At 41.2% G+C, this 16,099-nt stretch overlaps 1 protein-coding gene across 3 annotated transcripts in view; it reads right to left on the reverse strand.

The window, feature by feature from the left end:
• pla2g7 (phospholipase A2, group VII (platelet-activating factor acetylhydrolase, plasma)) overlaps positions 1-16,099 on the reverse strand; it is a 112,233-nt gene that overhangs the window by 44,032 nt on the left and 52,102 nt on the right. For all 3 annotated transcript variants that reach the window (XM_078541567.1, XM_078541564.1, XM_078541565.1), the window contains exon 5: positions 13,674-13,742. In XM_078541567.1, the coding sequence (XP_078397693.1) occupies positions 13,674-13,742 (69 nt within the window). The remainder of the gene's footprint in view (positions 1-13,673; positions 13,743-16,099) is intronic.

The following is a 16,099-nucleotide window of genomic DNA, read 5'->3' on the forward strand; positions in this document are numbered from 1 at the left end:
CACACCTGAGGGCCCTGAAGTCTCGGACTCACCGGCGTCACACCATCTCTGCCAGGCAGGCACCAGCGCAGATGCTAGCACCTCGGTGGGAATTAGAACATCGGCTAGTATCCTGGGGCACAGCGGTGAGGGCACTTCTCAGTCGCTGGAGGAGCTGGCAGAGACAGAGAGTGCCGATGGCGCCAGCAGTCAGAGGATTGCAGGGGACCAGGCACATGCTCAGTCAGTGCCTGATGATGTGCCTCTGGAGTCGTCCGCAATGCAGCAAACACAGGAAATGTGGCAGGATGTGCGGGAGCATCTGGGGAGATACATGAGGCTATGCGTGGCTTGGTGTCCGTGGTGGAGGAGTCTAGGTGGACCATCGCCGATGCAATGAGCCTCATGGCCGAACGCCATGCATCCCCCATGGAGTGAGTGGCGACTCTCGTGGAGAAGCTCCTCCAGGAGACCAATCAGGGCTTCCTGGGGATGTGCTCGGATCAGCAAGCCCTCACATCGGGATTAACCTCAGCTGGTCAGTGCCAGTGTGGAAGATGGCTGGCAGGTGAAGAGCCCAGGTAGCCATCGCATTTTTCATGGAACCTCATCCACAGGCGGGATGAGGTTTCATGAAATGTTTATTAATTAAATGTGTTATGAAAATTCATAAACATGTCCCTGCTCATGTGACAATGCCACATGAGGGGACATGTCTGAGTAATTTTATTTTTTCAATTTTTGATAATGAAATTAATCTCCCTGAGGTAGCTCCGTGCTTCAGGGAGATTTCTGCGCTCTTTCGCGCGCATTCGTGAAAGAGCGCAGGCCCCGACTCTCCCTCCTGCCCCCGTCCGAACAGGTAGTGCTGAGTGCTTCTGGGTGTGCATCACCTTAATTGGCCCGCCCGTGTAAAATGGCGGCGCGCAGCCGATCACGGACGGCAATCGGCTCCGTGCCCGCTCCCGACAGGGAGAAAATTCTCCCCTTAGATTTGTACTCTCTGTCACTTTCTGTCATGGCCTGTTCACCATTCCAAACAAAGAGAAAAACTTAAAATGTGGTATTATTGTCGGCACACAGCAAGTAGCAGTAATGCCAAAAATCAGAGCTAATTGTTTAATTTATCATCTATCTCATTTATTGGGAGCATTATATCTTTCAGGGTACAAACATGCATAGGAAGCTAAATGTACTAAATAGATCTAATGGACCAAAATAAATTAAATGGAGGACATTCATTTAATGAATTTAATTTACATGAAGTATCTGCTATAAATAGTCATGTTCCATTGTATTATGGACTTTCAGCCAATGCTTCATATTTTTAAAACTGACCAAAGGGCTGCAAAAGATAGCCACTCGAAGGCCATCTGGCTTCTTTTGTGGATTGAAACCACTTCCCTATCTCAAGAGGGAACAGAAGAGACATCCCAGATAGAAGTAGAATCGATACCTTTCCTGAAATGAATTCAAAAGGGCAATTTCAAAATTGAATGGGTCATTCAAACACAGTAGACGTTGGCTGTCTCAAACACGCAAGGTGTTGAACAACAACACAAGATGATTGGAATAAACAAATACATCACCCTTTTTTTGAAAAAAAGGTACTTTGAATTTGTGGAAGGTCAAATGATGAGAAAACAAATCTGTTTGTTTTTAAACCAGCAGAAGTTGCTTGCGGATACAGTGAGAATGCCAACGAAAGCCTTCGAACTAGCTGCAAGTCATCCAGGCAGCCAAGGTAATAAACAGCAATGCCTTGAAAGTGGGAGAAGGACTCCCGCAAACTATTCCAACTTCAAGTTCACCTGAGAACCAATCACCTGGATATTCGATTATGGGAAACTTCGTAGCTTACAGAGAATCCTTTGTTTTACCAGACTTTTGCTTCAACTTTAAAGCATTAGCTCCATCGAAGAAACTGCAGGCCTGCCATGAAAGAAACTGAGATAATTGTAAGTTGCAACCATAATGTTTTACCTTCATCTGTATCTAATCTTTGTGTCTGTGAAATGGTTGAATGAGGAGTCACATTTTAAAAGCCAGGCCAAGTGTGTGATAATAAATAACCTACTTTATTTTTGAACTGACAAAAAGCTTGCTGCTCAAATTATTTATTTGGGATTCTAACTCCAAGGTAAGAAAACACACCCCCTTTCCACAAACATACTGATCACGGACGGTGAAAGGAAGCAAAAATTCAGCCCACGAGAATACATAATCACTAATTACTAATTCATTACAAATCAAAGTATTGCACCAGCTAATTAGTACTAGGTCTCAAATTATTCTATCAATTCTGGTTATGAATCACAGCTATTAATAAATAAATAAATAATGATTTGAAGTGGCAGCAAAGACAATATTTTGGGACTGTGATAATTGAATAGAGTGTGTCCTGGATTTCCACATCCACAGGATTCTGCCTGGAGTGATTCCAGCTTGGAAGCTGCAGTGAGTGAGAGATACTATAACATATTTGGGAGTCAGGGAATTTTTTGATAATTCTCCCCAGAGTTCAATCAATCTTTAGAGGAAAGCACAGGTGCGGGAAGGGAGAGTAGGATAGGGGGAAACCAAGGGGCGATGGAGGAGGAGGTCCTGCAGGCATGGGTCCTATCCAACGAGTACAACGCAGGATAAGGCTGCAGGCGTGGGGCAAAGGAGCAAGCTAACCATACCATAGAGCAGGAGCCAGTCCAAAGAAAGACGGAGCACAAAAGAAACAAAAGAATGGTTGTAATCATTGGGGATTTGATATAATTAGGGAGAGAGATAACATCTTCTGCAGTTGTGGCTAAGAGTCTAGGAAAGTTTGTTGTCTATTTGGTACAAGAATAAAGTGCATCTTGCAGCAAGTGGAGTTGTCATGGCCCATGTTGGAACCAATGACATAGGAAAGAAAAGGGACAAGGTCCTGTTAAGGAAGTATTGGAAGTTGGGCACTAGATTTAAAAAAGGACCTCGTGGGTGGGTAATCTTGGGATTGTTACCTGAGCCATATGCTAATTGACATAGGGATAAATAGAACAGGAAGTTGCATGCATTGCTGATAGATTGGTGTGTGAAAGAGGAGGTCAAATTCATGAGACAATGGTACCAGTACAGGGTCAGGAACAAATGGTGCCAGTGGGAAGGGCTCCATTTGAACTAGAAAGGAACAACTGGCCTAGCAGAAAAGTAGATGGGCCAGTAGATGGGACTTTAAACCAGTAAAGTCCAGGGTGGGGTTGGGAAGCAGGCAGCAGAATCTAGTGAAATAACGTAAACCCAATGATAAAAAGAATTAGGAGATGAGAGGAAAGGGAAAACAGTCAGGGAATAGATACAGTTACAGAACATAAGAATAAAATTACTATTGAAAATAAAGTGAGGGCTGCAATTAATTTTAAGAATCCTGTACAACAATGTGCACAGCATCTGAAACAAAACTCAGGAAATGGAGGCAAAAATTCAGAGTGAGGAACTAAGGCCAGGATTTTTCCCTTGTCGGGCGGGCTTGGCAGGAGCATTCGGGAAGCCGATTGCGGTCTGTGATCGGGACCGGACCGCGATTTCACACTGGTGGATTAAGGCCCGCCCAGCGTGAAACATGCGGGGAGGGTGAGCGTGAAAGTTCGTGCATGTGCGCTGGAAAATCTCCCTCATTTTTAGAGCTGCCCCAGGGAGTTGAGGAGTTTTGAAAATTAAAAATAAGGATTTTAAAAAAAAATGTCCTGTCATGTGACCGAGTCACACGAGCAAGGTCAAGTTAGAAATTAGGAAGAAATTTAAAAAAAAAATGACAGGTTGAAACCTCATCCCGCCCGTAATGAAACTGCAAAGACCGCTTGGCCTTTTTGCCTGCCTGCCAACCGTAAAGTTGGACGGGCAGCGAAAAATTTAATTCAATTGGTATTTTAATGGCCTCAATAGGCCTTTTATTTGTTGGTGGGCGTGCTGCCAACCCCTGCGTGCGCCCACCGACCAAAATATTGTGCCAGTGTGCGATGACGTAAGGACGTTCGCCTGACATCATCACGCGTCATTTTACACGAGCGGGCGGGGCTTGTGCCCACCCGTTCAGCGAAAAATTCTGCCATAGGTGTAGAGGGTAACTAAACCATGGTTACATAAAGAAGAAGAATGGCAGTTAAACATTGCAGGACATCATATATCTAGAAAGAATAGGAAAGGAAGAAGGGGCAAGATAGCTGTACTAATTATAGACAACATAATGGCAATAGAAAAAAGGAACATAACCAACATTTGGATAGAAACAAAATTCATGCAGATTGAGACAAAGCATTTCATCAAGTTAATATGAGCAATCAACAGACTGCTTAATAATGGGATGGAAGTGGAGAAAGAAATATGTAGGCCAACCTATAAAATAAGTTAAATACATGGAATAATAACCATGAGAGATTTCAACTCTCCTCAAATAAACTGACAAGAGATACGGAAAAGGGAAAGGGAATGGTGTTTGTTCAGGACTCCTTTCCTAGCCCATTTGTAGGAAGCCAAATCAGCAAGTATGACTGCTGGATCTAGTAATGAAAAATAAACCAGAGCTGATAAGAGAAGTAAGTGTAAGGGAGCATCTAGGCAAGTGATACAACATAATAAGGTTTAAAATAATGACTGAGAAAGGCATAAGTTAGCCAAAGGCCAGAGTTATTGATTGGAAAAAATAATAATTTTGAGGGGATGAGAATTGAACTAGGTAAGATAAACTGGGGAAAAAATGGAGATAGAACAGCAGTGGGAAATATTTAAAATTGATAGTGTGTATTTGGGAGAGATGTAGTTCAATAGAAAAAAAAACTAACCAATAATAATGAATAAAGACATAAATGATAAAATTGAAACTAAAGGCAAAAGACACACACCAAGTACATGGGCAATAAAGGACAGGGTGACACAAGGTTAGGAAAGAAATCAGAAAAAACAATTAGGAAAGTAAAGAAGAACAATGAAATTAAATTATCCAGTAATAAAATAATAGTAAAGCATTCTACTGATAACATTAACAAAAGGGAAGTCAGGATAGTGATAGGTCCACTTAGAGAGGTACAAGATAAACCCACAGGTAATGATAGCTAAGAGGCAAATATCTTGAAGTTAATTTGTTAAATATGGAATCAAAGGTGGGGATGGCGTTAGAAGAAGAGATCAAAAAGAAATGAGAAAGATGATTTGATAAACTAATTTAAATTTAGAAAGATTAAAACCAAACTGGTCCAGATGGATTGTATCCATGCATATTAAAAGCTAGAGAAGAAATCGCAGTGTTATTATTACAAAAATCCAACAATTCATTAGAAAAGGGTAAAGTGCCAGAGGATTGACAGATAATATTATTCTAATGATATTCCTACATTTTGAAAGGCAGATAGAACAAATCTTGGAAACTGTAGACCAGTTAGCTTAGCATCAGTGATAGCAAAGATAATGAGATCTTTTCTTGAAGGTGTAATAGAAAAGCATCTAGAAACCAGAAACAAAAAATATAACAAGTATAGTGAGCACTGATTCAAAAGGGAAGGTCATGTTACAAGCCTTACTGAATTCTCTGAAGTGATAGTGCGAGTAAACAAGGGTAATCAGTCCACACAATATATTCGGATTTTCAAAAGACCTACGATAAGGTATTGCATAATAGACTCATGACAAAGGTCAAAACATGCGGAGTCAGAGAAAGATAGCAAAATGGCTACAAAATAGATTAGGGGTTAAGGGTAGCTACTCAAACTGGCAAAAGGTAGGAAATGACGTTCCATACAGATCGATGATGGACAACTAATGTTCATAATTTATTTGAATAATTTGGATCCTGGAATAGGAAGTACAATCTCAAAATTTGAAGATGACACTAAATTGTGAGGTGTAGTTAATAGAAAGGAAGAATGAAACAAAATGCAGAAAGGCATTAAAAGCTTGTAGAATGGGCATGTAATTGGCGAAATAATTTCAACATAGATTAGGAGGAGCAAAAGGGATCTAACAGTACAGGTACACAAATCAAGAAAAACAAGGTGACACAGGTCATATAAAACAATGCACTGGGCTTCATTCCTAGAGGGACAGAACTGAAAAGCAGATAAGTTATGTTAATCTTGTATTGAATCTATCAGGAAAGACTGAGCATACTGGGGCTCTTTTCTCTAGAAAAGATAAGGCTGAGGGGTGACTTGAGGACAGTGTTCAGATAAAAGGGTTTAAATAGGGTAAACAGAGGAAATGTTTCCACTTGCTTGGGAGTCTAAAAAAAGATCAGAAATAAAATATAATTAATAAACCCAATAGAGAGTTCTAACAAACATAATAGAGAATTCAGGAGAAACTTCTTCATTCAAAGAACGGTAATAATGTGGAGGAACACACTAACACAAGGAATGGTTGAGGCATATAACATAGATGCCTTTAAGGAGTGACTAGATAATCACATGAGGGAGAAAGGAATAGAAGGATATACTGATACAGTTGGATGACGTAAATTGGGAGGAAGCTCATGTGGAACATCAGCTGGGGCTGAATGGCCTGTTCTGGTGCTATGCACTTGACGAGAGAACAGAAATTTTCTTCAAAAAAAATATATGAATATATATTAAAAAAATGAAATACACACAATCCATTTATCAGGAGTCCCAGTTAGAAAAGGGAACCATTTACAGTAAAAGCTAATATGAAAACTAGGTTTGAAACTCCAATTTGTAATGTACTATGTCTCCACACACTTTCAAATTCCTTTAGAATGGCTGCAAGTGCACAAGTAACAAATATTTAGCATGGATAATATACAGGGTTAAACCGTACCCTTTATATTTTCCCCAGTGAGGAGCCCTTGGACAACTCACTTGTGAATCTGATACATAGATTATGAGTTTCACTATCAAATTAGAATATGTATTTTTCAATTGGCATTAATTATATTTGAAGATGACAATTTATTGGTGAACAAAATCTCTTGAAGTGACATTTACACGATCCAGAGAAGGAGTTTATAATAGTATTCCTTTATTGTTGGAAGCACAAAATATTGCCTTAATGCTCTGTGAACTTCCATAATAATCTATTATCACACTTTTGCTTTTACCAGTTAGCTGTGGTGAAAACCTTTAAATGTTAATTGGAGATCAGTTTTGTTTTGTATACAAAGCATCTTAATAAAGAAAGCACTTTTAATCTAATCAGCTTAAGTTTTAAAAAAGAAAAAATCCAGCAGTAACCACCAAAGAGCACACATTCACATCGTGCTTTCAAAATGCCATCATATGCTGATCTTCCGATTAGTGTGTTGCACTATTTCACTGCACGCAGCAAAAACTGAGAAGACTTAAATGTGCCTGAGGCATAATCCATTGTTAGATGAGAAACAACTAGTGCTCTGTAGAAGCTCTGGGGCAGAGCTTCAATCCACTTGGCAGAAGTTTCAACAACTCATGAGTGACACAGTTCATGTCCAATTATTGGCTTGCTTTCCAACAAGATGCTTCGTGCAATAAATAGTTAAATGTTGAATACATTAGTCAAGAAACTAGTTACTAACAAGGGGTTTTATATCAAAATATCTGCCTGCTTGATCCTTTGAAAATTGATGGGTATCGGCGATAGAGATGAGTACTACACTTGGCCACAATTTTACACAAACTGTAAAATAAAATAATTAAATGATTAATGCCAAGTATCATACAGAGACGTTCAGTGCCTTTGGGCTTAGAAAACAAAGAAACAGACATAGAAAAGTAGCACTTACTGCAAAGTGCTATATATTCCAGCCAGAGGATAGACATAGTTTTAAATGTAGTGTTCAATTCCACCAGTTTCAAATTGATGACTTTGCAGATCTACTGTTGCCAAATTGACTTGCTATCCATTATTCCAGAACTGACAGTGTATACAAGACAACTAGCTTAAGCACTGTTGAAATTTAATGCCCTTTTCTAATTAGTTTAGCAGTGACCCGTGAAATTTGGTCTGTTCCCTTAACAACAGAATACATCAGCATTAGCAAAATATTCCTGCTGAGAGGCGTGAACCTCAGAATTACTTACTTTTTACTTGCTTGTTTTTTGTTAAAAATGAACCTTGAGCCCACTTTGCAAATAATCCACAGAGGTTAGTCATTTACACGTTGGGAATGCACCTCTCAACAGTAATGTCTGGCCAGACTTAGTCTATGAATATTAGAAATGAAGATTACAGAATCTATAATTTGAGACTTTATGGTTCTCTTTCAATCAGCTGACAATTGACAATTTATTATTTTAAAAGAGCTGACTACAAACAGGTGTTCTTGTTGAAAATGGTTCAGTTTCAAGTTTTGGGAAACCTTCTTTGTTTAGGGAGGAAGAGACAAAGCCAGTGTCATTTAGTCATGATTACTTCATGTATACGTGTTGCAATTATATTTGAACGCAAATTCCCTTCCAGCAATTGAGGTAGTTCCTGCAAGCCCTGGAGGATTAGCGCAATCTTGGAAGGTCGTTGATGTTGTGGCTATCTACTCTAGGAAGAATCTCCAACACGCCACACAAACTGTGCAGCCAGGTGACAGCATTGCTCAATAGCTGCAGAAACGAAATGAATGTAAATCAATCTGTACGGCCAAGTTGGCCCAATTCATTGGTCAACAACTGTCAGATGTCCAGATGAAAATTAATGATTTATTATCAGGTGCTGTGTAAAAGGAGAAGCTTCAACATCTTCCCTTGACGCCTGAAAAAATCATTTTGGAAACATATACAGGGGAATCTGTACCTATGATGGGCAGAATGGAAGTTAAAGTGGAACTAAATGGACAGACTGCTAAGCAACCTTGAGAAGGTCCGGTTAAACCGGGCAGAAGTACACAGCATTGCAAAAGAAGAAACTGGTCAGACAGCTGTTATATAAAAAAAAACGTTATTGTTTTCAAAGGAGATTTGGGAAGCATGAAGGGAATTACTATAAAATTGAATATCAAAGCTGACTCTCAAACAATATTTCTGAAGGCCAGATCCGTGCCTTATGCCATACGACTAAAAATCAAAGCTGAGTAGAGCATCTAGTCAAGATAGGTGTCTTGGTACCGGTTTCCCATAGTGAATGAGCAACACCCATCATTGCAGTGCTCAAGAAAGACAGCTCCACACGCATATGTGGAGGTTTCAAGGCTACTGTTAACCCCGTGTTGTGTGCTGAACACTATCCACTTCCCCATATTGATGGCTTTTTTGCTGGCCTGGCTGGTGGACAGAAATTTAGCAAAGTAGATCTATACCAGGCCTATTTACAAATGCATGTTAATGAGAAGTCATGAGAATATCTCACCATCACAACACACAAGGGACTGTACCGATATTGCCGCTTGCCTTCTCCAATGACATCAGCTCCAGCCTTGTTTCAGAGGGCCATGGACCAGGTCCTGAGTGGCTTGCCTGGAGTTCAGTGCTACCTTTATGACATCTTGGTAATGGGCAGGACTGATGAGGATCATCTCAAGAACTTGGATGCCACCCTACAAAGGCTAGAGGGGTATGGCCTACAGGTTTGCAAAGACAAATGAGTTTTTGCAGCCCTCTGTGGAATATTTGGGGCACGTCATTGATGCTGCTGGGTTTCAAAAAGCACCCTCTGAGGTCAAGGCTATTGCGAATGCTCCAGCTCCCCAGAGTACCAGCCAGCTTCACTTGTTCTTAGAGCTATTGAATTATTATGGGAGATTTATTCCATAGCTGGCAACCCTGCTGAAACCTCTCCATGAGCTTCTGTGTCAGAACAAAGCCTGGAAATGGACAGAAGCCCATAATGCTGAGTTTAAGAAGGCTAAAGCAGCACTGACAGATTCTGAGGTACTGATGCACTTTGACTCCTCCTTACCTCTATAACTTGCATGGAATGAATTGCCTTATGGAGTTAGGGCCTTTGTTTTACACATAATGCCCTCAGATGTGGAGAGGCCCATAGCATTCACTTCACAGACTGTAAGCAAAGCAGAGAGCCAATACAGTGAAATCGAATGCAAAGCACTGGGAATCATTTTCAGAATCCGGAAATTTCACCAGTGCCTGTTTGAATGGAAATTTACGCTGCTGACTGATCATCAACCATCCACCTCAATATTTGGTCCACACACAGGCATCCCTTCTTTAGCTGCAAGCAGGATGCAGCATTGGGCATTGATGCTGGTGCTCATACATGTGACATCAAATATCGAAAATCTACCTTGTATGTCAGTGCGTGTGGCCTTTCAAGGTTGCCACTACCAGTCAGCCATGTGGACGCTGCTCAGAAAGACATCTTCTACTTTGCACACATGGAGAATACACCTATCACCTCAGCCCAAATCAAGAAGGCCACTCGAGCGGACCCAACCTTGTCCAAAGTCACAGACCTCGTGATGCATGGCAACTCTTCCCAAACTTCTGCGTCTCACCTGACCTTCTTCCTTATGTTTCCAGGAGGATGGAGTTATCAGTCACTTCAGGATGTTTGCTTTGGGGTATGCGAGTTATTATTCCACCAACATTGAGGAAACCTGTGTTGGATCAACTCCATTCTGGACACTGTGGAATAGTTCACAAGAAAGAGATTGTAAGGGGCTACTTTTGGTGGCCTGGCCTGGACCAAGACATTGAAGCCAAGGCAAGATCCTGTCCTTCATTGCAGAGTGAGAAACATGTCTCAACTGGCTCCCCATCCATCCATGGGATTGGCCGGAAAACCCTTGGCATTGCATCCACGTCAATTTTTCTGGACCATTTGAAGGAACAATGTTCATGGTGGTTGTGGATGCTCATTCCAAATGGTCAGGAGTTTCAGTGATGTCCTCTATTACAGCTGAGAGTACAATTCAAAGACTAAGAGAAATGTTCAGTTGTTACAGGTTGCCAGAACAACTTGTGACCGACAATGTACCTCAGTTTGTCTCGCAGGAATTTGAGAATTTTTTGAGAAGTAACGAAAATCATCACAACACCTCAAAGGATATACCTCTTATGGAAGAGCCTGATCTCACTACTTCGAGTGAGTCATCTCCAAGTCAAGGAATGCCGACTCCAGTCTTACCTCCTCAGTCTAGCTTGACTGAAGTTGAAGTCTTCTCACCTTCACCTGCATTAGACGCAACTTCAGATTCTGCTACAAGTCCTAAGTTGTCATCAGTCTTCAATGAACATTACACTGTAAATTCACCAGAAGTCCACTCTAACCACGCTGGGAGAGAAGACCTCCTGAACGTCTGAGTTATAGTTACGATGAACCCATGTGTTTTTTTGGGGCGGCAGGATAATCCCCAGGGTTCAGCTGGGAATAGAGGCAGTCTACCCTCTTTCCCTAGTTCAGAAAATGTCTTGTTGAATTGGCATTTCCAATAAGGGGGAAGAATATGTTATGTACTATATTGTCTTGGTTAGCTTGCAGTACTTTGTGAGCCAGTGCATTGTGGGATTGCAGAATCCATCTTGTTAGTTCGGTTGAAGTAAAATAAAACGTAAGCTGCAATGTTCAGTCACCTCTGCGCCTACGTGTGTATTGATTAATTTTTGAAAAGTTATTGGCAGTACCAGCATTAAAATGTAACAGTCTCCTTTGGTAAATATTCGTAATTTATACTCCAGATTTCTCCCCTTATAGAGCAAAAACGAACCCATATCTGCATATACACATGCAATATCCCTCCACCTCCCACATATACAGGACAATGTTATTTTGTAATATTCTCAGGTATTTGCTGAAAAATTCTCTTGCACAGCTTTCTCTTTGAAAGTATTTAACCCTCAAATCTGGTTTTCATGCTACTACAGTGCTGAGGTTGCATAGGTCAAAATAACAAGCAACATCCTGGGTGATTGTGGCTGACTGTCTTTCAGCATCCTTGACCACTCCTTGCAAACATTCAGTCCATCGTCCTCCTTATAGTTTACCTCCATAGTACTTCTCCTGTTTCCACTCATAATTGTTGCATCACAGACATTAGACCTCCTTAAATGGCTTCTCCTCCAGTGCCTGCTTGATCACCTACTCCATACCACAGGGTTCTATCCTTTGATATCTCCTCACCGTCCAAGGGCCCAAACACTCCTTTCAAGTGAAGCAGCATTTCACTTGCACTTCCCTCAATTTAGTCTACTGCATTCACTGCTCCCAATGCGGTTTCCTCTACATTGGAGAGACCAAATGCAGACTGGGTGACCGCTTTGCGGAACACCTTCGGTCTATCCACAAGCATGACCCAGACCTCCCTGTCGCTTGCCATTTCAACGCTCAACCCTGCTGTCATGCCACATGTCCATCCTTGGCCTGCTGCATTGTTCCAGTGAAGCTCAACGCAAACTGGAGGAACAGCACCTCATCTTCCGACTAGGCACTTTACAGCCTTCCGGACTGAATGTTGAGTTCAACAATTTTAGATCATGAACGCTCTCCTCCATCCCCACACCCTTTCCGATCCCCCTTTTTTCCAATAATTTATATAGATTTTTCTTTTCCCACCTATTTCCATTACTTTTAAATGTATTTCCATCCATTGTTTTATCTCTACCTTTTAGCCTATTTCGATCCCTTCCCCCCACCCCCACCCCACCCCCACTAGGGCTATCTGTACCTTTCTCACCCTGCTTTCTACCCTTAATGTCACCTATTAGCACATTCCTTAGATAATATCACCACCTTCAACACCTCTTTGACCTTTTGTCTATGACATCTTTTGGCTATCTCCATCTATCACTGGCCCTCTATCCAGCTCTACCTGTCCCACCCCCCCTTAAACCAGCTGATATTTCACCTCTTTTCTATTTTTACTTAGTTCTGTTGAAGAGTCATACGGAGTCGAAACGTTAACTGTGTTCCTCTCCGCAGATGCTGTCAGACCTGCTGAGTTTTTCCAGGTATTTTTATTTTTGTTCTGGATTTCCAGCATCCGCAGTTTTTTGCTTTTATCAAAGTCTAGTAGTTAGGCTCAGTGGATATACTTATTTCGGAGTCATAGGGTTCTAACAAAACCAGGTGCAATAGGAAAAAGTTGAAAAGTTTATAAAAGGTGGCAACCTGGCCTTTAGCACTGGAAGCATGCAAAGGCAAGGAGTAAAGTCTGGCTGTGCATTAGCTAACAGACTCCTATAGAGTGGGCAAGAAGGAACAGATGCTAAAGGGAGTGGAGAGGTGGGATCAGAATGCAAGTAAAGGAAAAAGGCACAATTTTCTCAAAGGCAGGGAGTGAGTGACTGGAGAGGTGAGAGAGATAGAGGAGATGGAAGAGGGAGTGGAAAGGATACTCACCACTTCCCTGGCTGAGTGCAGCTCCAACAACATTCAAAACATTTGATGCCATCCAGGACAAAGCAGCCCGTTTGATCAGCACCCCATCCATTACCTTAAACATTGACTCCTTCCACCAGCAGTGCACAATGGCAGCAGTGTGTACTATCTGACAGCATCTTCCAAACCCAACACCTACTTTGTTTTATATTTCATGATGTTCCAGCTTCAAAATATGGCAAACTATTTATATATGCTGGCAAGCAAGTTGGACCATTAATCACTGCTGGGACTTGAATCTATTCATGCCGAGTTGTCTAGGTTAACTGAACAAAATTCCTCAAGCAGAACATTCTATGCTTTCTTGTGTTTCCTAGCAATATTTCTAAGTCTACAGTTAAAATGCATGATTCAAATGTCATTCACTCAAAAAGATTTTGTTGAATGGGATTTCAAGTTTTATTTCTCACCTGTGTTCCACAGCTGCAACTACAAATCCCCGCGAAGCCACTTCAATGCATATTGCTGAATACAGAGTCCTAAAAAGGAAAGAAAAGCAGCTTAATTTCTGAGATGAAACAGGAAGAATCTAACATCTCAGTAATTAGCTTACCTGTTCTCCTGAGAGTTCCCACCCAACAACTTTTGTGTGAGCGCTGGGTCCAGTGCTGAGAAGTCAGACCAACTGGTAGGCTGTTGGGCTTCAGCATTGGGAGGCCTGTTTTTTAGCAGCAAAGTCTGGCACATGGACTAGGCATCCAAAAATGTATATAGCACCTTGTCATGCCTCAAGGAGCACCATAAAATACTTCATATCTAATGAATTACTTTGAAGTAGACTCATTCTTGTTCATTCAACATCATCAATCCATGCACCCCATGGTTATGAAATCAAGACTTCAGCATTCCTCCCAATTTACAAAAACAGTTTTTGCCAGAATCAATCCATAGTGGCTCACCATCCTTGCAGATGGAATAGTGTGATCAGATATTGCCCTATAATGCTGAATACAAGACAAGTTTCTGCCCACGCATGGCAATAATCTCAGTCATGTAAATATGGAGAGGCACATCAGTAGAACGGGCGACTGTAAAATGAAGTTGTATAGTTACTCTGGGCTGCACATGCACACCTTTTATTAGCTGGTTCTACAGCAATATTGCCAAAGTTCTAGTAGCAGGTCTCTAATTTGTATATATTCCCCATTTAAAATGTAGCAATCAAATTTACATATAATATTCCAAGAGAGATCTGACTAGTTCTTTAAAAGCCTCGGCATAGCTTCTATTATGGCTACACATCTCAATCTATTTGCACATTTAACTACTTCTCCATGTTGTCTCGACACTGAGAGTGATTTTTAACTTGCAGAAGCAAGTTGGTTGGAAGCAGCTGGGAGGGTAAAGGCAACAGTATGGCATCAGGTTGTGCATGAGAAACCTCCTCCGGAGAGTCGGGTGGTTAATTCAATATGTTAATTGGTCAAGTAGAAAAATATTAACATGACTTTTGGAATTTAACTGCGCAGGTTTCCCAGACTTCTTGGAACTTGATAATGAAAACAAGGCGAGAACACACAGCCATTAAGGGAGCTGAAGACATGACAGGGAAAGATGTCAATAAGTAGTGAAGCCTCTCAGCTGATTTCTTGGCCAATTTTGTACAAGAGTTTGCTCACAGTACTTGCACCGAGAGGTTACTTCTACAACTTGAGGTTTGAAGCTCTGACCTCAACTTTGGAGCTGTGATCACTCAGATAAACATGGGTGCAATGTTTGCAGTTTTACTTTGGATCTCAGATGAGTCATCTCACAACTGACAGTTGCACAGGAGAATGTGGTAGACATCAGAGGAGTCTGAGCACTCTTGACTGTTGGAGATGGAGGTCTCCCAGCTACCTAGTGACAGAATTAAATATCACACAGCTACGTGGCATCCAATACTCACTAAAGCCGACAATGTCAGCAGCCAGTGAATATAATTATGCATAATCACTTACAATATCCTTACCTTGTCAGCTCAAATTTACATCTTTTAATATTCCACTGGGCCTTGCAGGAGGAGGATGAAGAGTCCCCAGAGGAGGTCACTAACTTTGAGGGTGCAATGTTACAGGACTCATGTGCACTGTCCACCAGCTCAGATACACATTCTTTGGTCTTCACCTGGTGACTTGCACATCATAAGCGACCAAGAACAGATGGTAGAGGCAGGGACAGCATTTTTTCTTCCAATATGTAATACTGTGCATTTGTCAGCCACAAGGTTAATTTTTCAGATTTCCAGCATCCGTAGTATTTTGCTTTTATCTTAAGAATAATTTGCCATTGGCTGCACTACGACATAACATTTTGCAGAGGGTTTGAGGTTTGTTACGTATATCCTCCATTCCTGCTGACTTTCTATTTCAGTATCAGCTGCTTACATGCTTACAAAACTATATCCAGCTCATTTATGAAGATGTAAAACAAGGGTCCAAAGCATTGACACTGCAGAATTTGAATATCCAGGCAACAAAGAGAGGTAATTACAAGAGCAAATTTTGAAGGAGACATGTAGTTAATTTAATGCTTTTTCCCACCCCACCCCATCCCAACCCTCCAAATGCCTACCCCCAGGTTTGATAGTACTCTTTGGTTTCCTATTTTTATCTAGGGCAAAATTTTGAGCTCTAACCTTACAGTTGGCAGGCAGGCAAAAAGGCCAAGCAGCCTTTGCACTTTCTAGGAAACCTCATCCACGGGCGGGGTGAGATTTCTTAAAGCAAATAAAAATAAAATAAAAATTTTAAAACTTAATTAATAACATGTCCCTGCTCATGTGACAGAGTCACGTGAGGGGACGTGTTTTATAACATTTTTAATTAATTATTTTTTTTAAACTGTTCATCTCCCT

This window comes from Cetorhinus maximus, chromosome 5 (assembly GCF_964194155.1).
Source record: "Cetorhinus maximus chromosome 5, sCetMax3.hap1.1, whole genome shotgun sequence".
Taxonomy (NCBI): domain Eukaryota; kingdom Metazoa; phylum Chordata; class Chondrichthyes; order Lamniformes; family Cetorhinidae; genus Cetorhinus; species Cetorhinus maximus.